The 26,845-nt window shown below is 37.7% G+C and overlaps 1 protein-coding gene across 5 annotated transcripts in view; it reads right to left on the reverse strand.

The window, feature by feature from the left end:
• Positions 1-1,208: 1,208 nt before the first annotated feature.
• Positions 1,209-26,845, reverse strand: part of MDM1 (Mdm1 nuclear protein) — a 49,005-nt gene continuing 23,368 nt past the window's right edge. For 2 of the 5 annotated variants that reach the window (XM_075209489.1, XM_075209491.1), the window contains exons 8-15: positions 24,521-24,559; positions 18,479-18,654; positions 17,184-17,462; positions 8,396-8,544; positions 6,960-7,090; positions 5,614-5,848; positions 5,038-5,097; positions 1,209-2,984 (exon numbers count right to left, since the gene is read on the reverse strand). In XM_075209489.1, the coding sequence (XP_075065590.1) occupies positions 2,875-2,984; positions 5,038-5,097; positions 5,614-5,848; positions 6,960-7,090; positions 8,396-8,544; positions 17,184-17,462; positions 18,479-18,654; positions 24,521-24,559 (1,179 nt within the window). In that variant the 3' untranslated portion in view covers positions 1,209-2,874. The remainder of the gene's footprint in view (positions 2,985-5,037; positions 5,098-5,613; positions 5,849-6,959; positions 7,091-8,395; positions 8,545-17,183; positions 17,463-18,478; positions 18,655-24,520; positions 24,560-26,845) is intronic. The other 3 variants (XM_075209492.1, XM_075209494.1, XM_075209493.1) reach the window with 2 other exon arrangements.

Consider the following 26,845-nt stretch of genomic DNA (forward strand, 5'->3'; position numbering starts at 1 on the left):
TTCTATATTGGTGTGGATGAACTCCCCCCCCCCCCCCTCCTTTCCCCCCCCTTTTTTTTCTTTCTGTACCCCCCATTTACTTAAAATTTTTTCAATAAAAACGATTGATGATAAAAAAAACAAAAAACCAGAGGTTGCTGTTAAATCCTTCTTACCTAAAGGCGGAACATAATATCCTGATCTTGTACCTTCAAATCAGTTATAACCGGTGTGAAATTATTTACTCCTTTGGCCAGAATATTTTAAAGGTGATCACTGCTCCTGTAAAACATTACTATTTAGTATCAGATGGTGGAGCGTTGGAGAGAAGGGTGAGAGGCAGAGTGGTGAGCTTTAACTGGTGGTTTAAGCCCCCCCACATACACACACTAGGAAAGAGCAAGGTGAGACATCTTGAGCGCTGATGTAAAGGGACAGAAAAAAACCAGGAGGTGGTGATGGGCCTGTCCTATGTTTGAAGGGGGGATTAGTAACACATGGGTGTTCGTGGGGAACAGGAAAACTGAACACATGCTACTTCACATTTTGTTTTGAAAGATTTAGTGACATTTTCTAAAGTTTTAAGATTTACATTGTTATTTACAATGTATAAAATACATAATTATACTCTCAATAAAACATCATAAATGTATAGTATAAAGCTTGCTTAGATTTAATTTAAAAAAATATATTCATTTCCTTGACATTGTGAAAACCAAACTAAATATATATCTATATACTTATTACAAAAATTAAATTTCACACCAATCATGTACAATATATTCAACTTGATTTTACATAAATTAAACAAGTACACAAAATATTAAATATACCAACTCAAATAATTAAAGTTCTAACAAACTGCATTTGCATGTGCGCAGTTGGTATAGCAGGGAGTTGCTTTTCTCAACAGTGACCACATTCACTTGTATAAATCTTGTTTAAGTTTCATTCTGGCTTGTGGGCGTTTATGGTTTTGACAGGAACTCTAACATTCCTGTATTCTAGGTACAAGCAGATTTTTATGGGCAATCCATCCAGTAAATGGTTAGGTCAATGTAACTGACAAATCTTGGTGAACGTGTCGACCAACCGAGACCATGTCAAAGTCAATATTACGAAATAGTGAATTGGTACTATCAGAGTGATATACATCAGTATTAGGTAAACATGGAACTTAACACACACATCATACAACTGAAGAACAAAATTTATATGAAGCCAAAAAATTAATAGAATGTTACATTTGTCGATTTATAGGGAAATGTTCATTAGTTAAAAAGGAACTGCACAAATGAAAAAAATGCATATCTTCCAATACATAATGGATAATTTTAAAACATTGCTATTCATTTTTCTGCTGTTTTAAGGCCCTTACCCACTGGCATTAAAACGCTACATCTGAGATGAGTTTTTAACGCAAGTGCAAAGCAAGAAGATGCATGTAATATAAAATGTAGTCTATTCTATGTATTCATAACCATTTTTATACATACTTGCAACTGCATACATTTGTGCTGCTGAGGTTCTCTGCTTGATCCATTTTAGTGCAATTAAAGCATATCACCACGTTTCATAAAGTAACTTTTTTCTTTTGGAGTGTTTTGTATATATACTGACTAGGAATTAACAACAGCAGTTACACCATCTTTGTGCTGTATTTTTCTTCATTCATGCCAATGGTACATTCTTTCTTATGGATTTGTGCACTACATGTAGAAACGTCATTGATATGAATGGACCAATGACATAAATGAAGCTTTATATTATTGTTTTTCCCCCATTTATTTAGAGTCAAGTAAATGGTACTGATGATCAAAGGATGGAATCCAAGGGACTCCCCTCACTGGCAGACAATTATATTGAGGCTAGCACGTGAAACTGCTTATGATTGTCTGAAGCAGTTCACGTTGTCTGTTTTTTTTATTTTTATATCCTGTGGATTACAAATAAAGAAGACTACAAGTGGACTACAAAATGAAGCATTCCATTGGCTAACAAGAGACTCCACTGGACTACAATCACAGACCATTTCCTATGGATTACCAGAAGAAGATCTTTTTGATTAAAAATGAAGAACATCACCCATTGAATTACAAATAGAAAACATTTTCTTAAGATCGCCAAAAGATTTCCCTTGGATTACAAATAAGGAATATTCCCCATGGATTACAAATCAAGAATCATTACAAGATACAATACATATTTTTTTCTATTAATAAATGGTGAAGAAAAGTTTGGGGAGTATTTATTTCAACAAAAGTTTATTTAACAATTGTGTGTGTGTTTTTATTAACATTTTGCTTTGCTACTTTAGTGTAAAACTTGCATTTTTTTTTATACTCAAATGCAACACCAGTGGGTAAATGTCTTTTTTTGATTGAAACATTTAAACCAATCAGCTACTCTGCAGCAGTAAGTGCTAACAATTTTGTAGAAAGCAGCAACATTGTTTCAACAAAATTAAAAAAAACACACAGTAATCTTGATTGCCTGGAAGATTCTATTAGAGTGAATAGGAAGTAGAAGTGTTGTGAGAACTCACGCCATTCTATTTTCACACTGAACTTACATGTCAGCTGAATTTTTCAGTAGCTGTCTCTAACTTATACAAGAAAGAGAACAAGAGGGAACAATGTCCAGGCCAGCCCATACATCTGTATTCATTTTAAACTGTAGTATAGCCAATTAATGCTCAAAGAATCATACAGTTACTAATGTGCTCATTATTTCAAAAGACAGGACTATAAATAGAAGTATTGCAATAACATACCAAAAAGGTCATGGTTTACGTTTTAAAAATACAAAACTTAAACACACAAAAAAATCATCCTATTTTTTACATGTTCCACATCAACTACATTTTTTTTTCCCTGTAGCAGTTGATTAATCTTGTCATTTCTTGCCCCAAAAGTATTCTTTTCTTCTCTGTGCACGCTCCAAAACTTGAGAGGCCAGGGAGCTAGAAGCTGCTGACCTAGCAGAAATCTGAGAAAGCCGGTCATCTGAAAAAAGAATTGCCGTAATCAATGGTATGTAGGTACAGGAAACATTCCATTGATACAATTGATGATTAAGGAGATACTACCAGTTACTAATGTAAATGTCCCCTATAACAGGGAGACCACCATTGAGTGGTCCCTTTGCAACAGTGAAAACAAGTCCCAGGTTGGCCAGCACAGGGCTGGTGCTTTTATGAAGGGGCTGAGTGTATATTGAAATACTGAGTGTGATCCCCCTGACAGTTGGGTGGGATCCTGGATTTGCAACTTATTAATGGAGAGGAGTCAGTAAGTCCCTGTCCATTACACTAAAAGAGTCACAATTTAAAATTAGAAACTCCTCAGAACTCAGAAAACCCATATTCACCATTTCATTAAATATATAAAAATACAAAAGCACCTGATGCATCTGCATACTGCGCCCAACCAATGCAAAATGATCCAAGTCAGGATTCTCTCTTGAACGGTTGCCATCACAAGTGACAACCATAGGGAAAAACTAGTGACTGGTTGGTCAGTAAAGCGGTCTCCAAGTATAGAAACATTGGTCAGTCTTAGTGTGGGGATGGGTTCTTTTTTCTGGGGATTTTTTATGGGGAGGAGGTGGGGTCCTTGATATCATGATACATCAAGAAAATTTATATTTTATTATTTGTGTATATATTTATTTATTTCTCTTTTGGCATTAGGGGCAGGACACTAGGATCAAAGAGTTAAATACTACAGTCTCCAAACTAGTGGGTGGAAAGAGTACTAGCCAGAATGGAGCTAAGTCATTATGTTCCTGTGCCCCCTCCCCCCATAGAGGCATGAGACATGGGCTCATGCCTCTATGAGGATGGTTTTTTATCATCACAGGTAGACCAAACACGCATGGCCTCCCTATAATAGTGGAAACCAGCCCTGGCTGTTAAGTACTGGGGTTGGATGAGAATGTGAAGGGTGGGTGAGACATGCGGTTTGTATTCAATTATTTACTTTTGTTTTAAGCAGTGAACTGTAAATGGGGATTGTTCTATTACAGGCGGCAAGAACGTTTCTGCCGAAAGTTTAGGCCTTTGGTGGAGAAGTACATTTCTAGGAGCACACTGAGCAATGTAATAAAAAGGTTCATCCAAGTGACACATGTAGTATAAACAGTCTTGATGTCCCCTCAGTCACATGATTTATTAAAATGATAACTAAGGGTAAATCGGGTAGTAATTTATGTGAAAGCATGAAAGTTTTATTCACACTTGGAGTTAAAGGGGCAGAAGGTTGGACATTGATTTCCACTTTTCCACACATTGAGGCACATCCAGTGAACTTTGGTTCCACAGGGCTAGTGATCAATAGGAAATCAAAATTGCTAAAACAATTTTTGTCTTTTTAATAAGATATTAAAATGAGCAGTGAGGTATGGAGAAGCTAGAACATTAAAAAAGTTTCCTTTAAGGTTGCATTATTTCACAGAACATTTTCAAGACACAAATGGCCTTCACTTTAATGCTCTCACTTTATCAACTACTTTTAAAGGAGTTCCCTGTAAACTAGGCTCACAAGTTGCACTTAGCTCTCAGAATGTGCTAACATATTGTTTTGATAATATAAATTACAAATTCAAATTAAGACAATAATTGTGAGGTCCAAATAAGCAGGCAGGGCTGTCACATATCACTTTGGAGGCAGCCATAGGAATATCAGAACACAAGGGGCAACATGTGTACAAAACTCTTCACAAACTCTTACCAATTTGCAAGAAAGAACACGATTATTAAATAGGCTACTTCCACATCTTTCTAACTATTTATTCTGGGACAGTTAAATATACATGTGGGAAATAGGTGTATGACACTGAATACATAAAATAAATTAATAAACATACAATTATCACCTCTAACTGATCATTCTATTTGTAGCTATTTTGATATGTTTTGTTTAGCTCCTCCTGCTATTTATCTCTAAATCATAATCTATTTGTTATGTCTATGTGTCCTTGGTTTGTATTGAGTAAAGGAAGATTACACTTATAACATCCCACACAACTTTCACTGTAAAGTGTCATCATAAACCATACCTTCCATGCTATTGTCATCATTAAGGGCTGCATTGTAAAAGCCAGGGCTGTTAAAGTTTCCTGAAAGTAAAGAAACATTAAATATATTTATATTACCAGTAGAAGTAAAACTGAAGAATGAAAATGGACAAGTGGCAATACCTGGTGGATGGGTGTTCTGCAACCTTTACATGTACCCATTGTGAGATTTGTTTAACAAAGGGTGAAGAGCCACTAAACACACCCTACAAAAGGTCCTTTTTCTGCATTGCCCGGTGTATTCATTGGGTTGAAGCTGCAGAGGCTCCCCACTTGTTTATCAAAGGAAAGAAATGTATTACTAACTTTATCTAAAAAAAATATATATTTTATAAATTTAAAACACAAATCTCTTACCTGTATACAAACAAAATTTAACTCTGACTAAAAGAAACACTAAATAGCTTAAATAACTTTCAAGCACCCTCCCAAGCTTTGGGCTCTGGCAAACAGCTAATAAGTATAGAAAATGTGCATTTTGCCACCACTCGCTGCAAAGCAAATTTTGGGTGATTCACACATATCTATTTAGTAGTAACAGGATTTTTTTCATCTTACCATTATGCTGGAATTCAGGATCTCGTAGGGATCCATGTATTCGACACGATGAACTCCACTGCTGAGATACTGGGACAGAAGGTTTCTCTACAGGTCTGCTGACAGGATATGAGATGGTTGCTGGGGAAGGTTTATTGGAAACGGGTGAACTCAGCCATGGATCCTCCCTCAATGGCAATGGATCTACAGTCATTAGACCAGCAACAGGGGGAGATTGTAGGGACGGCATTTCATCCTGGCACACAAGTTATTAAAGTTGGGAAATATTACCGATATTGCAGTAATAATGAGAGAATTTGATCACTGATGACTATATAGAGGATAAAAGATTATAATTACACTAACTAAAAGTCACCAAGAAGATCCTTGATCATATAGTGCCTTTAATGTTCATAGATTTCCAAGGTGACTTAGTAGGAGACATAATTTACATTACAATATGCTTTGTAAAATATTATCACTAAACTCCCCACTGCTCTATGCAGTACCTATTGCACTAAACTAAAACTGTAATGCATTATGCACTACACTCCAATGGCAAAACTACCACCACCTACAGGGGGTCACCCTCTTCGGGGAGCTAGAGGTTAGACTGGCCAAGCAATACTGGTCTACCATCCTGTGACCCCCACTCAGTAGTGAAGCCCAAATTTCACTGGTCAGGCACTGGCCCCTGCACATGCACAGAAGAGCAGAATGTGGCCTCCTTCTGAACACAAGGGGAGATTGGCTCATGTGTTCTGTCCCTGCAACACTGGAAGGAAATATAGCTCTCCAGTTGTTGTGGAACTAAAAGTAACAACATGCTCAGACAAGCAGAGCCTGGCAGTGCTTGCTGCGACTTCCACAACAGATTCCTAGAGATTATATTTGAATTGTACTATGATCCAATAACAAATTACTGTAGATGTCAATTATTTAAATGTAAAATACCAACATAAGGTCCAGTGAATTCAATTCAGTTCAGTTTCACACCTTTGTAAAAGCACCAGAAATTATTACTATAAAGATCTAGTCAGTCAGATAATGCTAACTACATACAGTAGTGGGATGACTGTCACGTCAGTCAAAATGTCCATTGACATTATCATGTCATCTGAGTCTCAGTTATATTTTGTTACTTATGCCAAGTTGCTGTTACATATTTCTTATGGTTTTGATAAATGTTGTCCTTGTCAAAATTACTATCTAAACCAGTCTTACTTCAATGTGGACTGGCAAATGACCTAGAATAAACATTTCTTGTAAAACATACTAATATAATGCAACTTGGTCACCTCATGCCAATATTTTTTTTATACAATATCATCACTTTTACTTTTCAGAAAATAATACACTATTCTTACCTTTTTCTTCCTTCTTTCAATGAAATATTTAGAGACAGAATTACTTGGATAACAATCTTGTTTAGTGGAACTTTTATGCTTATGTTCTGGTGCGTGGTGATGATTAGTTGGGGAAACTAAAAGAGCACCACCTGAGAAGTAACATATTAGATTATTAAATTATACTACTACCATTATATTACAGAATGAGAACTTAAACATGGAACTCGTGTAAGACTACAGCTGGAGATAATGAAGCTGTATATCAAGTTACCTGTTACAACTATTATTACTTTAATCCTGTAATTATCCTGTGCACAGGTAAGACTAGGTTAAAAATAATAAAGCTAGGTAAAAGCAAGTAATTGATTGTTAAAAGTATATGTTTTGGAAAAATACTAGGTACATGCTATTATTTTCAGTTCTGCAATGTTTTAATGTTTGTCAATTATACAATCCATGTATTGTTTACACAATTTCTAGCAATTAGGAAAAATATTTGGTTTTTGCCTATTATGCATTTCAAAGTCACACTGCATTTAGATTTTATTTATTTTAATTACATTTTTTTGTCAATTCACAAAATGTACTGGGACAAATAGAGCCGAATCTGTCCCCTTCAAAGACATATAAAACAAATCAAGTAGTTTTGGGGGTGCAAAAAGGCTCTGCATCCAGCCACTCAGATGACTGCTTCACTAAATGTGCATTCTCCATCCCCTGAGGCCTTAGCATGTGAGGTCTTTCAACAAGGAACACCTCAATCCATTTTGGTGCACAATTGGATCCAACAACACACTGGAAGATTCACATTTTGTTAGCTCATTGTATATTACCTTCTGATTTAAGGAACACTACTTAATGCAAATCAGGTACAAAGCTATTTTCACCTGACAGCTTTAGTAATAAAACAGTGCAAAGGGTTAACCTTGGAGTAACTTTATATGTTTATGTAACAAAAAAAAAGGCAAAACTTTGTTCAAAAATATAACAAAAAGTCATAGCAAGAAAAGTAAATTTCACAAACTAATGAAAACCTGTGAGAGACCTCTGGTGATTTATGTAGATATATTCTATAACATTTTAGAAAAGGGAAGAACCTGACTTAGTAGCAGTGGCGGATCAAAGGGGGGGGGGCGATCGGGGCGATCGCCCCCCCCCTAGCGGGGGCTTGCTTCCGGCGGCTGCACACTGTGCAGGTCCGTTCAGCAGTGACAGTGTGCTGCCCGGCTGCTCTGATTGTGTTTTAAACACAATCAGAGCAGCGGGGCAGCACACTGTCACTGCCGAGCGGACCTGCACATACTGTGGAGCCGCCGGCAGCCTTAGAAATTAGAACGGGGGCGGGGCCTAAATCGCCCCCCCCCCCCTCCTAAAATCGCAAAAAGTCTGGATCCGCCCCTGCTTAGTAGGCAGATTTACTCTGCGTATGAAAGCATGCAGTCTACAAATCTGACCTGTGGCTGGAGTAGTTAGATCATGATGAGTCCGCTGTACTTGTCCATGTGTTTTCAGTTTTGGGGTCGGGAGTCTTCCTTCAACTTCTGAAGACATGGAGGTACATTCTGACTGATCCTCTGGAGGACTTATTTTCATAGAACATGGTCTGTAATAACAATATATAAACAGTTTTATGATGATTTACATCTCTTATTAACACCTTAAAATAAATACCCGCATAAAAATCATTCATCCAAAGAGTTCTTTATAACGCCTTCTTGTTAATAAAGAAGCGCACAAATTGAATTGGGAATCAGATATTGGAGAGACTTTGGACTCAGAAGAGAGGATGGATATCTGGGAGTGGTCTCTAAATAATCCATATACTACTACTCATTAAAGAAAATGTCTATAAATTGCTTTTTAGATGGTGTTATGTTACATCTAAACTCCACAACATTTTTGGAAACATCTGATTTATGTCTGCAAGAATTGTGGGAAATTTTTCTGCCCCAGACTTCAGCATTTGTAGACATATGTGAACAGATGTCAGAAGCATGATTTCCTCCATCATTTGTACCATTGTCCCACTAAACCTAAAATTAATTTCACTTCCCTTGCCGATTCCAAATGTCCCTAAACATCTACACAATTTGAACACACATATTCTTGGCCACACAGTTTGCTGCATCTTGATTAAAGATTAGTCGCCCCACTTTAACAATGGTCACTAAATAAATGTGACAAACAAATGGAATAAATAATCAGTATCTTTGTCCTGCGTTTGGTACTTTTAAGCTCGTCTGGATCCTGACTTCTGGCTTGTCTCTGACCATTCTTCTGAATTCTCCCTGTATACTGCGCCATCGTTTGATATCCAACTCAAGACTGTCGACCATCCCTGGTCTCTTATCCAGTGCACTGGTAACTAACTTGGAGAACCACGATCTGCGCACCTCATGCAGCCAAGGCCCTACCACCTTGTGAGGTTCCTCGATAAATACCAGGGGTGCGTTAGACTCCACGCCTCCTGTCAGTTCTTGAAGCTGATGTGTTGGAAGCAGGAAAAATTGGCAAGTGTAAAGATCTGAGCGACTTGTGATGGCTAGATGACTGTGTCAGAGCATCTCCAAACCATCAGGCTTTGTGGGGTGTTCTGGTAGACAGTGGTTAATAATACCTACCAAAAGTGGTCCAAGAAAGGACAACTGGTGAACCGAAGACAGTGTGATGGGTGCCCAAGGCTCATTGATATGAGTGTGAAGCTAAGGCTTGCCCATCTCGCCCAATCCCACAGAAGAGCTACTATAGTACAAATTGCTGAAAAAATGAATGCTGGCTATGATAGAAAGGTGTCAGAAGAAACAGCCCATTGCAGGTTGCTGCTTATGGGGCTGCACAGCCGCAGTCCAGTCAGAGTGCCCATGCTGACCCCTGTCCACTACCAAAAGCACCTACAATGGGCATGTGAGTGCCAGAATTGGACCATGAAGCAATGAAAAGAGATGGCCTGGTCTGACGATTCTCGTTTTCTTTATATCATGTGGTGCGTGTGCTCTGTTTACCTGAGAAAGATGGCATCAGGATGCACTATGGGAAGAACGCAAGCCGGCAGAGGCAATGTGAAGCTCTGGGCAATGTTCTGCTGGGAAACCTTGGGTCCTGGTATACCAGGACCCATATCTACCTAAACATTGTTGCAGACCAAGTACACTCTTTCACGTCAACGGTATTTCCTGGTGGCAGTTGCCTCTTTCAGCAGCATAGTGCACCCTGACACTGCAAAAATGTTCAGAAATGGTTTGAGGAACATGACAAGAGTACAAGGTGCTGACTTGGCCTCCAAATTCCCCAGATCTCAATCCGATCAAGCATCTGTGGGATGTGCTGGAAAAACAAGTCAGAGCCATGAAGGCCCCACAGGACTTAAAGGATCTGCTGCTAACGTCTGGGTGCCACATACTACAGGACACCTTCAGAAGTTTTGTGAAGTCCATGTATCGACAGGGTCAGAGCTGTTTTGGAGGCAAGAGGGGGAGCTACACAATATTAGGCAGGTGGTTTTAATGTTGTGGTACATCGATGTATATCAAAATAAAAAGCACAAACATGTCCAGAAATGGAAATGGTGACAGCATGTAATATTCAAAGGGAAGCAAATTTACATATAAGTAGATTTGATTTTTGAAGATTCAAAGGAGTTTTTTGAAGGTATATGAACCTGCACACTTTTCATTGACTTATCATCATCATCAACATTTATTTATATAGCACCAACAAATTTCATAGCACTTTTCAATTGGGAACAAACAGTAATAAAACACTACTGGGTAATACAAAGAGGTAAGAGGGCCCTGCTACTTATTTTCAGATTGTTCCATTAATACAGGAATACACATTTTCAACAAAGCAAAGCAAAGCTTTCACGGAACAGAGAAAGAAAAAGCACTGGAAAACATTTTGACAGTTACTTCAAAGTCAGTCATTATTAGTGGTATTGAAATGAGAGCATGACCACTGGCTATAGAGGCCAATTTAGTTTACTCCTAATTGTGTTTACTCTAAAGTTGTCAATATACATTATTTGTTTGAAAGCTTTGTGCAGATCAAGGAGCACCACTTATCTGCGGAAAACATAGTTTCCAAAAATAGGGCAAAAGTTGCTTTGAAGAAGAAATCCAGATTTGTTCCAGTGACAAAAATAAGAAAAAATGCACTGTATTATTTGAATGAAATGGCAAAATCTTCAGTTGATGTATTATATAGATATGAATTAAAAACAATTAGGTCAGATTTTGATAAGCTAGTTGTCAACTAATTCTGACCTGTTCCCTCCACTCTGTACTGAAGTATATGGAGAGCATGTAATAAAGGGGGGAACTGAATTGAATGTGATTTATTTTTTTTTGACGCCGGGTTAATAAAAAAAAAAAAATTCCCGCGCGGGTTTAGACCCGCTGGCACGACCGTTTTAGCTAGCCCCGCGTATAAAATCATGCAATTCAATTGAAACACAGTTAACGCTGCCACAGCGAGTTAATCATTGGTGCTTGCAAATTTTTAAGGGAGTGAAGGGGAGGGTTTAACGCGGCCATGTATAAAAAAAAAAAAAAAAAAAAGGATTGGCATACATTTGCATACATTAGATTGCACTACACAACCTTTCTATTTTATAATATCTGCATACAGTACTTTCTTTTAGCATATTTTTTATTTTACTATTTATTACTATAGACTCAACTATACTATGTCAAAATACATTAGTACATACATATTAGTATGAAAAATATAATTAGTGATTTTTGTGTTTTTTTAATTTTATGGGTTTTTTTCATTCTTTTTTTAAAAATAAAATCAACTTTTTCATGTTATGTATTACTGATAAACATAGTTTATTTTTATTTTTTTCATTATTACATGATTTGAAATACCCTATTTGCTGGCGTATAAGACTACTTTTTTGCCCTGAAAAACATGCCTCCAAGTGGGGGGGTCGTCTTATACACCGGGTCCAGTATGGCGCGGTATCCAGTGCGGCCGCGGCGGGTCATCAGCGTGGCTGCGGCGAGCATCAGCAGCGATACAGGGGTGCCAGCCTTTTCGGCGTGACCGGCCCGTTCTGCTGACAGGGAGGGCAGACAGGGAGCAGGGACCAATCCAAACAGCCAACAGCCAACCAAAGTACTGCACCATTGAACATAATAATTGTGCTGCTGCAAGACAATATGGAGTTACAGAAAAGATGGTTCGGGACTGGAAATCAAATGAAAAAGCATTAAAGATTATGCCAAGGGGTAAGTGGGCACTTGCTCTTTCCCTCTATTTGTTATCTTCCTTCTATCATAGACTAGTGAATTACGTTTAATAAACTCGCACTGTTTTATGTTTACTGTACATGTTTGATAACATACAGCCTTGTGACAGTTTTCCTGCATGTCATAGGCATTCGAATATAAATTAACATGTTGAAATCAAATCTGATGTTCTTTTATGTTTTATTTGGTGTGTGGAAGGTGTGCGGAAGAGGGGGTAGTCTTATACGGCGATTATATAACAAACTCTATATTTTGAGTGGAAATGTTGGGGGTCGTCTTATACGCCCAGTCGTCTTATACGCCGGCAAATACAGTAGTTTTCTTAGGCTTTTTAGTTTTAGCACACCCCAAAGAGGTGCGAGATAAAAAAAAGCATATTGGCCTGTTTAACGCACCGCTTTAAAGAACAACTGAATAACTTTTAACGTGGCTGCCTCTCGCATACCCTATACTTTCAATAGATCTTCCTTTTGAGCACGATAGGACCGTTTGAGCAAAAAAAAAAGTGCATTAAAAAATGAATTCAATAGCGGGTAAAGTTAAAGCGCTCCAAAATAAAGAAAAACTTATTAAAATTATTTAACACTGTGTCAAAAAAATACTCGTTCAATTGAATACCCCCCTTAATGTCAGCATTTCCAAACAGTCCCCACTCCACATTACAGAAATACACACATTTTGTCTTGAGCAAATTTCACAGCATAAAAAAAGCCCAAAAAACAAACTTTTGCTTGTAGTGTACATACTGTATATTATTATTATTAGTATAATGTATAATTTATGTATTTATGTTTTTATTTTATATAGAACCACTATAGTGCTGAGCAGACGCTATTATTTTATTCACATCATTCTCTGCCCCATTGGAGCTTACAGCCTAAATTACCTATCACACAACCCCCCCCCACACACATTACAGTCATGGGCAAAAGTTTTGAGAATGACACAAGTATTGATTTTCACAAAGTTTGCTGCTTCACTGTTTTTAGACCTTATTGTCAGATGTTGCTAAGGTATATAAAGGTAAAATTACAAGCATTTCATAAGTGTCAAAGGCTTTTATTGTCAAGTACATTAAGTTTATGCAAAGAATCAGTATTTGCAGTGTTGACCCTTCTTTTTAAAGACCTCTGCAATTCACCCTGGCATGCTGTCAATCAACTTCTGGGTCACATACTGACTGATGTCGCCCATTCTTGCCTAATCAATGCTTGGAGTTTGTCAGAATTTGTGGGGTTTTGTTTGTCCATCCGCTTCTTGAGGATTGACCACAAGTTCTCAATGGGATTAAGGTCTGGGGAGTTTTCTGACCATGGACCCAAAGTTTCGACGTTTTGATCCCCGAGCCACTTAGTTATCACTTTTGCTTTATGGCAAGGTGCTCCATCATGCTTTGGCTGAGAAGCAACCCCACACATGAATGGTCTCAGGATGCTTTACTGTTGGCATGACACAGGACTGATGGTAGCGCTCACCTTTCCTTCTCCGGGCAAGGGTTTTTTCCAGATGCCCCATACAATCTGAAAGCAGTCCAATCCCTGTACCTTTTGCAGAATATCAGTCTGTCCCTGATGTTTTTCCTGAAGAGAAGTGGCTACTTTGCTGGCCTTCTTGACTCCAGGCCATCCTCCAAAAGTCTTCACCTCACTGTACGTGCAGATGCACTCACACCTGCCTGCTGCCATTTCTTAGCAAGCTCTGCACTGCTGGCGCCCGGTCCCGCAGCTGAATCAACTGTAGGAGACGGTCCTGGCACTTGCTGGATGTTCTTGGACGCCCTGAAGCCTTCTTCACAACAATTGAACCTCTCTCCTTGAAGTTCTTGATGATCCGATAAATGGTTGATTTAGGTGCAATCTTACTAGCAGCAATATCCTTGCCTGTGAAGTCCTTTTTGTGCAAAGCAACGATGACTTCACATGTTTCCTTGCAGGTAACCATGGTTAACAATGGAAGAACAATGATTTCAAATACCACCCTTCTTTTAAAGCTTCTAGTCTGTTATTCTAACTCAATCAGAATGACAGAGTGGTCTCCAGCCCTGTCCTCATCAACACTCTCACCTGTGTTAAAGAGAGAATCACTGACCTGATGTCAGCTGGTCCTTTTGTGGCAGGGCTGAAATGCAGTGGAAATGTTGTTTTTGGGATAAAATTAATTGTCATGGCAAAGAGGGACGTTGCAATTCATCTGATCACTATTCATGACATTCTGGAATATATGCAAATTGCCATCATTAAAACTGAGGCAGCAGTATTTGTGTTATTCTCAAAACTTTTGTCCATGACTGTAGTGTTCATTTTTGTCAGCAGCCAATTACCCTATGTTGGAGTGTTTGAGGAAACCGATGGAAACACAGGGAAAACATACAAACTCCACACAGGTATGGCCCTGCTCGGATTTGAACCCATGCCACTACTGCTGTGATGCAACAATGCTAACCACTGTGCTTCCAACAATATTCTAAAAGCTTCTGTTGAATTTTTGTTTAAATGAGTGATGTTACGCAAAAAGGCATACATAAAGTTTCAGAAGCACTATAATAATTGTATGCATGTTGGTGTGAAAGAATTGTGATAATAGATCATATAGTGCAGAATGCCTAACTGTTTGGCATATTTGCAATAATACAAGTGGGAACTATCATACCGATTCCTTTGCAATAGTAAAGTAACAATCAGAGGGGAAATCTATTTTTATTTTCAGTATAAATCTCTATAATCTAGTAAATGGAGATTTATTACATTTTGTTTTATTTTAAGAATGGATAGTTACTATTTTGGTTTGGGTTTTTTACATAGTGACTCCTGGCTTCTCTATCCTCCTCAAAACTCCTAAATGATCTCCTAAATAACAAACACCTTGGGCTAGATTTACTAAGCTGTGGGTTTGAAAAAGTGGGGATGTTGCCTATAGCAACCAATCAGATTCTAGCTTTCATTTCTTTAGCACCTTCTACAAAATGACATCTAGAATCTGATTGGTTGCTATAGGCAGCATCCCCACTTTTTCAAACCCGCAGCTTAGTAAATCTAGCCCCTTGTCAGAATAAGCAAGAGCTCTATTTCTCTTGTCATCTCCATATTTTTTATATTGCACTGGTTTTGAGCCAAAGTCATCAGTAAGTTGATTGGAAATACACATGGCAATTTTGCAAATCCATCTTTACCACATTCCCTTGTTCCATAGTTTACAATGAATAAATCAATCTCTCTGATTTTGAGATGTTTGGTGATATTTTTAAAGGTGTCAGAAGTGTCAAATTTAATGGAGATTTCCCTTTTCTAAGTCTGGAGATTTGAAAATCACCATGTAAGGTTTTGCTACAATGCCCCCTTACAGTACCTAAGGAAGTGATAACTAAATGACTTTTTGTTCCCCTTTCTGCAACCATTTAAAAAAACCCACAAATGTTAGGAAACTAGAAGTACTAAGCAATGGAATCCATTTTAGGAAAATTCCATCGAGCGAGCATCCTAACCACTAAAACTTCTATCAGAAGAAACTAGCCACAAAAGAAACTTGGAACTCAGAAACAATACTACAAAATCCTTATGACACAAGAAGAGTTTTGTGGCTAGGAGAGCTGTTCCGCTACGTGTTATGGTGAATGCTGAGCTCACCTCTTCCTGCTGAGTCACATCTCTGCTACCTGTGCAAGAAGACTGATACTGGCTCAGCATACTAACAGTGATACTGCCAAAATAAAGGTTACAACCCAAGGTGACCGGTGGAAATTGTGAGAAATAAACGGAACATCCTTTGGTATCATGCAGCGTTGTCCAAGTAAAGGAAATTCAATTATATCATCTCATTTGGGCTGCCATAAAAAAAGAGATGAGTAATTAACAGTACTGTCAGGGGATTATACATATTTTATTGCAAGTGTGACATTATATTCAGTATTTAGTAACGAAATTGGGACATATTCTACACATTTCTGTTCATCTGTATTAGGTTTCCTAGTATAACTGTACTAAAACAACCTTTACTCAACCACTTTATGTCATTACATCCTGAAAGCAGATCCTGTGTAAGAGATCAGTAAGAAGGCAGAGTAAAAATGTTTCCTTAATAGTAAAGCCAACATAGCGAAAGCAGGGAAGTTGTTATAGAACAATAAACTATATAGCGGCTCCGAAATCCATAAAATATAAAGATATTGACTATTGCAATTCCCTCCTTACTGGTCTTACCAAAGTCAGACTTGAACCCCTACAATCTATTCTGCACGCAGCGGCTAGATTGATTTTCCTTACTAACCGTCATTCCTCAGCTGAGCCACTCTGTCAGTCTCTACATTGGCTGCCTGTATTTCAACAAATCCAATATAAAATTCTTCTACTAACATACAAGGCCATCAACAAAATTGCACTGACATACATTTCCTCACTTGTCTCAAAATATCTCCCTACTCGACACCTCCGTTCTGCACAAGATCTACGTCTCTCTCCCACTCTCATCACATCCTCCAACTCTCGGTTACAGGACTTTTTTCGGGCTGCACCCACTTTGTGGAATTCCCTCCCTTGCACAGTAAGACTTTCCTCTAGTCTTCAAACCTTCAAGCGTTCACTGAAAACCCACCTCTTCAGACAAGGTTATGATATTCCTCAACCAACATCTTAATTTCCCTAGATTACCCTATTACCATCCTCTACACAGCTAACGCAAGACAACAACCCTCTGACCAACATTGCAACACACACAGCCCACTCAATACTTCTACCATAGCATTCTAGCTGGTCCATTGTGCAATATGATGTAGCACATCATATTAACTCCCATTGTCTAACTCCCATTGTCCTATAGATTGTAAGCTTGCGAGCAGGGTTCTCTTACCTCTCTGTCTGTATGTATTACCCAGTATTGTGTTATCAATGTTTGTTCCCAATTGTAAAGCGCTACGGAATTTGCTGGCGCTATATAAATAAATGATGATGATGAATGATGATGATGATATAAAAGTAGAACATAGTTTAAATACTACCTTTGCATCCTTCTTTCCTTGTTGCTTTTGATGTAATCTTCCTCTTTATTGTGTTCTGCCTGATCTATCTCCTCAGTGTCAGCAGCTTCCTCAGGTTCATCCTCTACTCTCAAGGGCACTATGTCTTCTGTTGGTTCTATATCATCATTTTCATCCCACACTAGTTTTCTCCTTACGGGGATGGTAGGGGACTCTAAAACCCCTAAATCTGTATTAGATGCAGTTTTCACTTTTTTTTGTGACTGGGGTATTTTTTCCTTCTTCAACGATGTTTGTAATCTATGAAACCAATGCACAAAGATCAATAATTTAAATATTAGTAATAAGGTATATAATATGCTTACTCCGATCACATGAATTGAGATGTAGACCAAAATGGTGCATTGTTCTCAGGAATGTATTGCTCCATATCTACTGATATGCTGGGCTCACTTAAAAATCACAACATCAATAATATTTCAGATGACCCTTATCAAAGTATCCTAACAAAGACTTAAATCTATCTACAAGAAATAGAGAAAAATATTTTTTAACTTGAAAATCAGACACTGGTTTAACCTATACATTCTGAGCAAAGTCAGAGAGTATGATTAGCAGTTGATCATCTTGTACGACCTGTCAGCCAGTCTCTGCAGTAGCCATTTAGATGTCAGCGGCTGATTATAAAAGAACTATGGGAAACGGGTGATTTATTGTCGTTGAGAAAGTGTCTTACAATGCACAACAGTTCTTGGCTAAAGACACTGATTTCTGAATGTTTGCTTTAGAGCCTAACTGCCAGGTTTTATATGCCATTTGTATAGTAAATATTTTTGCACTGTTTGGCGGAAAGTAATGTTTTAACGGACTGAATGAAAGTAGCTTGATGGATATTAGTAACCAGTGATCAGAGACTTTGTAACTACAATGTACATATAAATATACAGTATGAATATATAGTACTTTTATATATTATATACAGTAAGTAGAATTTTTTTTTTAGTGAGTTTGACAAAGTCAAATTCCACACAAAGACTATTCAAGAAATGCAAATATCTTAATACAGAACTTATTATCCATTATTTAATTAATGGATAATAACAATATGTGATAAATGCCATTTTTTCATACAGTTAGAGACTATACTATATATTCACTTTAGAAATACTCCTATTTCAATTAATGGGTATACTCATTGGTGTTACAATATCTGAAGTTGTTGTAACAGATTCTTTGCAAACCTTCATACTTGTTCAAAGAAAGCAAGTATAGGTCTTATCCACTGGCTAACTCAAGGACTACATCATGAAACGTACCCAGCAAGATCTAGAGCTTTAAGATTGTTGCTCATATCTTCCGCACTGCTAGAGGTAGAAGACACATCCCATAACTTGTTGCTGGTAGAAAGGATCTGATTAAGGTGTTCTCGGGAGAAGTGAGTTCCCTGAGCACGACGTCTGTAATACTCTGCTCTTTCTCGTCGTTCCTTCACCTAGTCAAAAGTGGGCAAATATTTTACATAACTGGGAAGCTGGTTCAGTATTTTTTTTTTTATATATAAAAAAAAAAGTTATAAAGTGATTCATCTTAATATAGATATTGGAAACCGTTGCAAACTATCAAGGCACTAAGATGTCTTTTTTCTGGCTTATTGCATATATGCAAACATATTTAAGCAGAGTGTAGGGCCACAAAATAATTGGCAAAAAAATGTCATTGTAATTTATAAAGCAGTGTTGGACAAGTTTACTATGTGATTGGTAGGGTACTAGTGTCATGAACAGAAAAGTAAAGCTGAACGTGTCATTATGTGTAAACTAAAAACAAACAATTTAATATATATTTCAAAAATTGTCACAGAAATGGCAAAGATAACAAATACACATAAAATATAATTAAATCAATTTGAAGATAGTAAACAATCCTTCCTTTCACAACTGTTGCCCCAAAGCACTGCTAACAAATTAGTCATGTATTGTGTGCTTTTTTTTCCACAGATAGACAATTGTGGTGATATTTGTGGACACATACCTTTCTCCACATAGGTACATCACAGATTCATGATGTGATTTTGCCGCTTGTGTCAACCGCAGAAAAAAGAGCAGCAAAATTACTAAGGCCACAGTAATTACAAGCAGTAATCATAGCTTGTTGTCACACATGCATTTTAAAAGTAGCAATTTTCTGCAGCTCCAAACAAGTTTAGAAAAAAAATGTAGGTCCCAGTGCACAAAGGCAAAAATGAAATTATGTCTCTCCTCTGCTCTATTTTGCTAGCTGGATAGGAGTAGAAGCTGAAGCTCACATAGAAATGACATATTATGGAGAGATGCAGAACAGAGCACAGAGTCGTCTTTCTAAACACATGACTGGATTGGCACATGCTCTGCTTTCTCCTCTTCCTGTTCAGCCATCCGCCTTGGTAAGAGTCATGTGCAGATCAATCCCCCAATCGACTAAAAGTCCGTTAAGAAAGGGCCTTTAGGGGCACCTTAGTTAACTAAGGAAGAGACATTAATAAACTAGCTAGCTGTACTGAATACAAATTAGCTACCCTAAGTAACCTCTCCTAAACGCTTCAGCATTACTTAAGGTGTTAAGAAAGGCATTGCCATTAATTAACCAACTCTATAAATGCTTAGAAATTATTATTTACGTAGCAGGCTGGCATAAATAACTAGTTATGCTGCACACATTGAACTCTTTAAAGGGCCTATTTAAGAATTTTCTGATTTTTGCCCTTTAAGTATCATCTGTCATCGCAACGGGGCAATTTACTATAAATGACATGTCAGGACAGCATGTCTGATTGGAGGCTGTCCTGGTGATGGCTCTTTTCTAATAAATACTTTGGGTCCTACTTGTGTTAAACAGCATAGGAGAGAGCAGCAAACCTGCCAGAGAGGGATCCGAAGATCCCGCTCTTGCGATGCCCTCCTCATAACAATGAATGGCGTTAGCCATCAGGGTCAAGCTTTTCGAGGCTTGATAAAATTGCCAACACCGCAGTCCCCATCTCCAATATCTCCTGCATTAGGCTTTTCTTAACTTACCATTTTACTTACAAATGGCTAAATGCGGAAATGCTGTTTCCGATTGGTTCAGGGCTTCATAAATAGTTAAAATAATTAAAAGCACTGTGCTACTTATCAGTTCTGCAAGTGTGCAGAACTGATTTCCACTACCTTCTCCAAGCACTACATGATAGTGCTAAACGAGAAGGCAAGTGAACTCAATAGCTCATTGTTGTGACCACCAAAATTACATGTCATGAAGTTCCCTTCTGAGCACTATGTGGTCAGTCCCACTCCGCTGTGATCTGCACCCAAAGGGGACTGATGTGTGAATGGGAAGGCATTAAATGGGAAAGATAAAGGGGTTGATAATAATAGTGGTGGGGGGATGAAAGGATTAAAAGAAGAAAGGGGGATGAGAGGGAAAATGAGAACAGAGAAGTGAAATACCTTGAAGGTGGGAAAGAATGATGATGATAGGAAGAACTAAGAATTATGACAGGGAGAGGGGATGGTGATGGGGTGGAAAAAGGATGATGAAGATGGGAATTAATTACCCCAAGCGCCGACTTCCACACTAAAAATTTCATGGACACCCCGATCATTATCACCCTCCACCAGTACTACCTGATTCTAAAGTAAAATTTCACTCTACATGTGATTGCCTTTATATAAAATGACTGTTTTGGTTGCACAAGTATGTACTCGAACATGTATGTGGTGTCTATGTACTCAGTAAAATCTCTGGTTTTACATTTTGCAAGTTTTTTTTATTTGGTACATAGGATTCATGAAAATTTAGTTATTCTTTTACTCAATAGAAATTTTTCAAAAGTATGTTTTCAACCCAACAGTTCAGGAATAAGGTTTAATTATATATATAAAAAAAAATCTCTACAGTGCATAGTTTTAGAAAAGATATGCATTTCTGAGGAGACAGTATTGTTGTGGGTTTGAAATTTTCCATTAAGTTGTTAAGAGTGTGCGCTGGCCATACATGTCATGGGCCCTATACATACATTGTATCAACAAGATTACATAGTAAGAGGGCAATGGAACTGAAAAGACAGAATAGTGCTTTCAGTTCCATTATTTTAATAACAATATATTATAAGAATTGGCCCTAACATATACACAGTGGTATTATTTAAAAACAAACACACCCATACATGTACAAACACACATATATATATATATATATATATATATATATATATATATATATATATATATATATATATACACATATATATATATATACACACACACACACACACATATTATATATACACATATATATGTATTCACAATGGCCGGAGCGGGCTGGTATACTGTGGTATGCCATACTTCCACTTCCACTGCCTTCAATGTAAAACTATCAAATTTACTTCACTTACATCCATACCACCACTTCTAAAATTTCTGCTTCGATCACTGAGTATATGTATACATACATGCAAGCTATATTTATACATGTATATGAAAACATGCTTAGAATATACTTTATTGTTGTATTCATGAGGGGGGGGGGGGGGTGAAGGGGACAGCATGCCAAGAAAAAAAGGGCAAAATAGAAAATCTGAAAATCTGACCCCAAAACAGACAGCTTTTACGTATTTTAATTTCATATATATGTATATATATATATATATATATATACACACACACACGTGCACATATACATATACATATATACATATACACACATATACACTCACTATATGGGCAAACGTATTTGGACACTTTACCATTACACCAACATAACACTGTAATGATATTGCATTCAAATACATATACTTTAATATGGAGTTGGTCCCCCTTTTGCAACGATAACATCTTCCACACTTCTTGGAAGGCTTTCCACAAGATGTTGGAGTGTTTCTGTGGGAATTTGTGCTCATTCATTCTGTAGAGCATTTATGAGGTCAGGTACTGATGTTGGACGAGAAGGCCTGGCTCGCAATCTCTGTTCCAGTTCATCCCAAAACTGTTTGATGGGGTTGAGGTCAGGGCTCTGTGCTGGTCAGTCAAGTTCTTCCACACTGAACTCATCATACCATTTTTGTAGCCTTTGTAGTCCTTGCTTTGTGCACTGGGGCACAGTCAGGTCGGAATAGAGAAGGGCCTTCCGCAAACTGTTGCCACAAAGTTAAAAGCATAGTATTGTCCAAAATGACTTGGTATGCTGAAGAATTAAGACTGTCCTTCACTGGAGATAAGGAGCCTAGCCCAAACCCTGAACATCAGACCCATACCATTATCATTCCTCCACCAAACTTCACAGTTGGCATAATACAGTCATGCAGGTAACGTTCTCCCGGCATCCGCCAAACCAAGACTCACCCATCTGACTGCCAATCAGAGAAGCGTGATTCGTCACTCCACAGAACACGTTTCCACTGCTCCACAGTTGAGTGTCAGTGTGCTTTACACCACTCCATCCGAACGCTTGGCATTGGTCTTGATGATGTGAGGCTTGTATGCAACTACTCAGCCATGGAAACCTATTCCATTAAGCTCCCACTGCACAATTTTTGTGCTTACATTAATGCAGTGGAAGTTTGGAACTCTTCAGCTATGGAATAAGCAGAGCGTTGGCGACTTTTATATACCATGTGTCTTAGCAGTCATTGACCCCGCTCTGTGATTTTACGTAGTCTTCTGCTTTGTGGCTGAGTTGCTGCTGTTCCTAAACGCTTCCACTTTCTAATAAAATCACTTACAGTTGACCGTGGAATATCCAGCAGGGATGAAATTTCACGAAACGTCTTATTGCAAAGGTGGTATCCTATCACAGTACCATGCTTAAAGTCACTGAGCTCTTCAGAACGACCCATTTTTGCATCACAAATGTTTGCAAATGGAGACTGCATGGCTAGGTGCTTGATTTTATATACCTCTGGCAACGAGTCTGATTGAAACACCTCAATTCAATAATTAACAGGTGTGACCAAATACTTTTGTCCATATAGTGCAAATATCTAATATATAAATGCTTAGTGGCGTCTGTGTGTGGAAAAAAAAAACAAGTTGCAGCGCCACCTGCTGGGCAGAGTTATACACTGACCTACTAAATTCTTAGTGTGTGTGGGGAAAAAAATTCAAAAAGGGCTGAAATTTGGTATGGCTCAAACTCATTTTCGTGAGGTAATTTTACCTCATGAACACACATGTGTAGAGGCGTGCGTTAGTGTGTGTGTGTGTGTGTGTGTATATGTGTGTGTGTGTGTGTGGAAAAAACTATTTTCTCAGAAAGGGCTCATCCAATTGACCTGAAATTTGGTATACTGACATTATTTGACAAAAAAATTAGAATAGTCAAGTCAGTTAACTTCCATCATCCCCCCTTCCCCCCGTGGGAGGGGTAGTAAAGGCTAAATTTACGAGTTGAGGGGTCAAACTCATTTTCGTGAGGTAATTTTACCCCATGAACACACATTTAAAAGGGTGCTTGCGTCGGGAAGTAACGATCTTCCCCTGAGGAGGCCTGGGCTAGGCCCAAATGCATGACAAGAACCTTTTTAAGACCTTAAGTATCTTGATTTGACTAGAATGCATGAGTATCATGCATGGGTTAACTTGTGTATATATATATATATATATATATATATATATATATATATATATATATATATATATATATATATATATATATATATAAAAACACACACACACACACCGACAAACATGAAAAATGTATCACTAAAATGTCTCTTATGAGCTGCAACAACAGGTTTAGGTGTTACTTACATTTTTAACCTTTATGAGCTTGTGTTAATTGTAAGAGATTGCAGGGAATACCTACTGATATGTTAGCACCCATATTTGCTTATCATTTGCATTTTCTTATCCTTAAGGTTTTCGTAATTGTTAAAAAATGCCAAAGTGCTACCTAAACTAGAGTTAGGGGGACCATACATATCTTAGAGCACAATCTCTTAGTGTTAAGGAGATTTTACAAGCTTTAATGATCTGCTAGATCTCTTTAAATTTAATGAGAGTTTAGAACATCTATGTGAGTTTATGTCTTTCTTCGTTCAGCTGTCAAAAATTTAATGGAGAGAAACATATTAAAGTCGTGTAGAAAGCTGGAGTTTATGAATGTTTTCAGAAGATTTAATCCCATAATTTATACATTATATATTTTTATAACCAAATACCCTGAAATGAACACAAAATGCTGGAACCTGTCACACACACAAAGAATGTTGAGTACAGCAGTATATTGTATGCTTCATAATGAAAACACAGCATACAGATTACTTTGGAGTCAAAATATTATACTTCATTTGCAATGAAACAATAATGTAGTTTCAAGAGTGAACAGAACACTTAGAAACCAACCTCAGCAACCCACATGGAGCCTACACTGAGAGGAGGATCCTAAAGAATGAAACACAGAACAAATCACATATTTATTATAGCAACAACATGAACAAGGAAAATCAGATCATTGCTGCCACCTAGCCAAACAATTGAGCAAGTGAAAAGATTCACCCTAAACCATAAACACATATGAAAAAAAACCCAAAAAAAACAATTAAAATATGTTGCCCAGACAGGTCAAATTGCAGTAAGTGTCAGGACTGACACAGGTTAGTAAACATATTTCTTACAGAACACTAGTGCTTTACCCACATTGCAATGGTATAAACTCAACAAAAAAGGGCAGATTATTACATATGTTACTATATTTCCATATACATTATTTCTCAGAGTGTAAAACGTACAATGCTCAAAATCAGATTATAGGCCAACATGATCAAGACTCATGCAGCTGTACTTGCAGAAGCCCACTGATCTTTTGCAGGTTTAGGGTTTGTGTGTTACTCCAGAAGCAGGAGCTGGCTAATTTTAGCCCTTGTGTGTGTTTGGGGGCAAGAATTGGCTCAACAGCCTATTAAGAAAATTTTAAAGGAAATAAATGCTGGTACCCGAGTGACTCAGCCCAAGGTATCCCACTATGGGACCAGCCCAGGGACAGATGCCCTCCAGCCCAGCCTGCCCCTCTCCCCCTCTCCAGCACTCAAACTCCTCTTACAGGCAATGTCAAGTTCAAAAATAGCCACAGTTCCAAACAACAATAATCTGCTCAGCTTGGAGATTTACAGAAATATGAAAGGTAATTATATCTCAATGTATTTTTGCTGAGACTGTCATTTGGGGTTCTTTTTAAATTAGAAATCTTACTAACATCCGAAATCAATTTTAAAACACCAGTCAACTCTTTTTTTTTAAGTTTACTAATGTTATATAATCTCAATTAATATTAGTGAACATATGATGGTTTTTAAACGTTCAAAAAAGGCAAATCAATCATTGAAAATTCCTCAAAAATGATATGTTGTTTAAAAAGAAAATAACATGCAACTTGATTACAGCTTTTTGACTAATATAATGATTAAATAATGTGGTGGCCTTGCTTGTCATTTTCTGAAATTCCGTTTCAGTAGATTCTGACAGTTTCATATTTGTATATATTTATCAAAAACCTCCCTATCGCACCAGGATAATCCTAAAAACTCCAAGTGAAGAGATATATTCGAATATAGTACATAGTTCAGCCCCTGGAGATAGGTGCACCCACACAAATAGTTAAGTCTACAGGAGAACACTAGAAAACACCTAATGTGTCTTTGGGGCGCACTCTAAGGACAATAAAGTAAATTAATATAAAACTTACTGAAATTTTATTAATATATCTTAAAATATTTGTAAATATTAAGAAAGAGTGAAATATTAAAAACAAGTATATCGTATGATTTTACCCAAAAAAATCAAAAACTGTTAAGATCGTGCTGTTTCTCCAACGTATCTGCATTTAGTAGAAAACTCGTCACTCGTGCTGTTTTCTCCTCTGCTTTATATATTAATATAAATCTTCTTATTCTGGGATATTGTGGGGCTCTATAGGGTTAGGAGTCTGCCGTTTTTGATACTTTAGGGGGGCCATCAGAATTAGATTCTCTCACGATAAACAGGGCAGACATAACAGCTGTTTGTTCATTCAGCAATACGTGGCCTCTATAAACAATCAGAAGGTCTGTTCCTGTACACTCTATATGTGGAACATCTGAACTTGTTAGCCTTACTCTAGATATCAGTCTGGTTGTAAGAAGTTAAGCAACTTATATAATTAGCTGGGACATCATAATCCACGTGTTCCGTGTATAATACTCTACAATGATAGCAATAAAGATCTAGCAGCTATCTACACACCTAGCTCATTTTGGCTTCCTATTCTACGATTAGTAGCATTGTCTATGTATAAATCGAAGTGGTGAATACCTCAACAACGTCAGATTCACTGTCACTCACCGGACTGTGAGTGCTACTTCTCGTGTATTTAGGAACCGTGGCCGTCCACCATCCTGAGGGTCTGCGCATGTGCAGCCCTTTCAATCCTTCAGTACATGTTCCTTTTAGTTAATTGGCTGATCAGGCAACACTCCCTATTTAAAGCACCTGGGTTCAATACCTCGTTGCCTGATCTTGGAGTCTCATTCCCCATGAGCCTCTGAAGGTGTTCCTGTGTTTCCTCGTGTATTCAGCTCCTGCTGATTCCTGTTGTTCGCTTGTGGTTTCCAGACCACTTCAACTCTCCTGTATTTCATCGTGACTACACCAGCTGATTCCTATCCGCTGCCTCTGTGCTTCTACAGTTTCCAG

This window comes from Mixophyes fleayi, chromosome 4, assembly GCF_038048845.1.
Source record: "Mixophyes fleayi isolate aMixFle1 chromosome 4, aMixFle1.hap1, whole genome shotgun sequence".
Lineage (NCBI taxonomy): Eukaryota > Metazoa > Chordata > Amphibia > Anura > Limnodynastidae > Mixophyes > Mixophyes fleayi.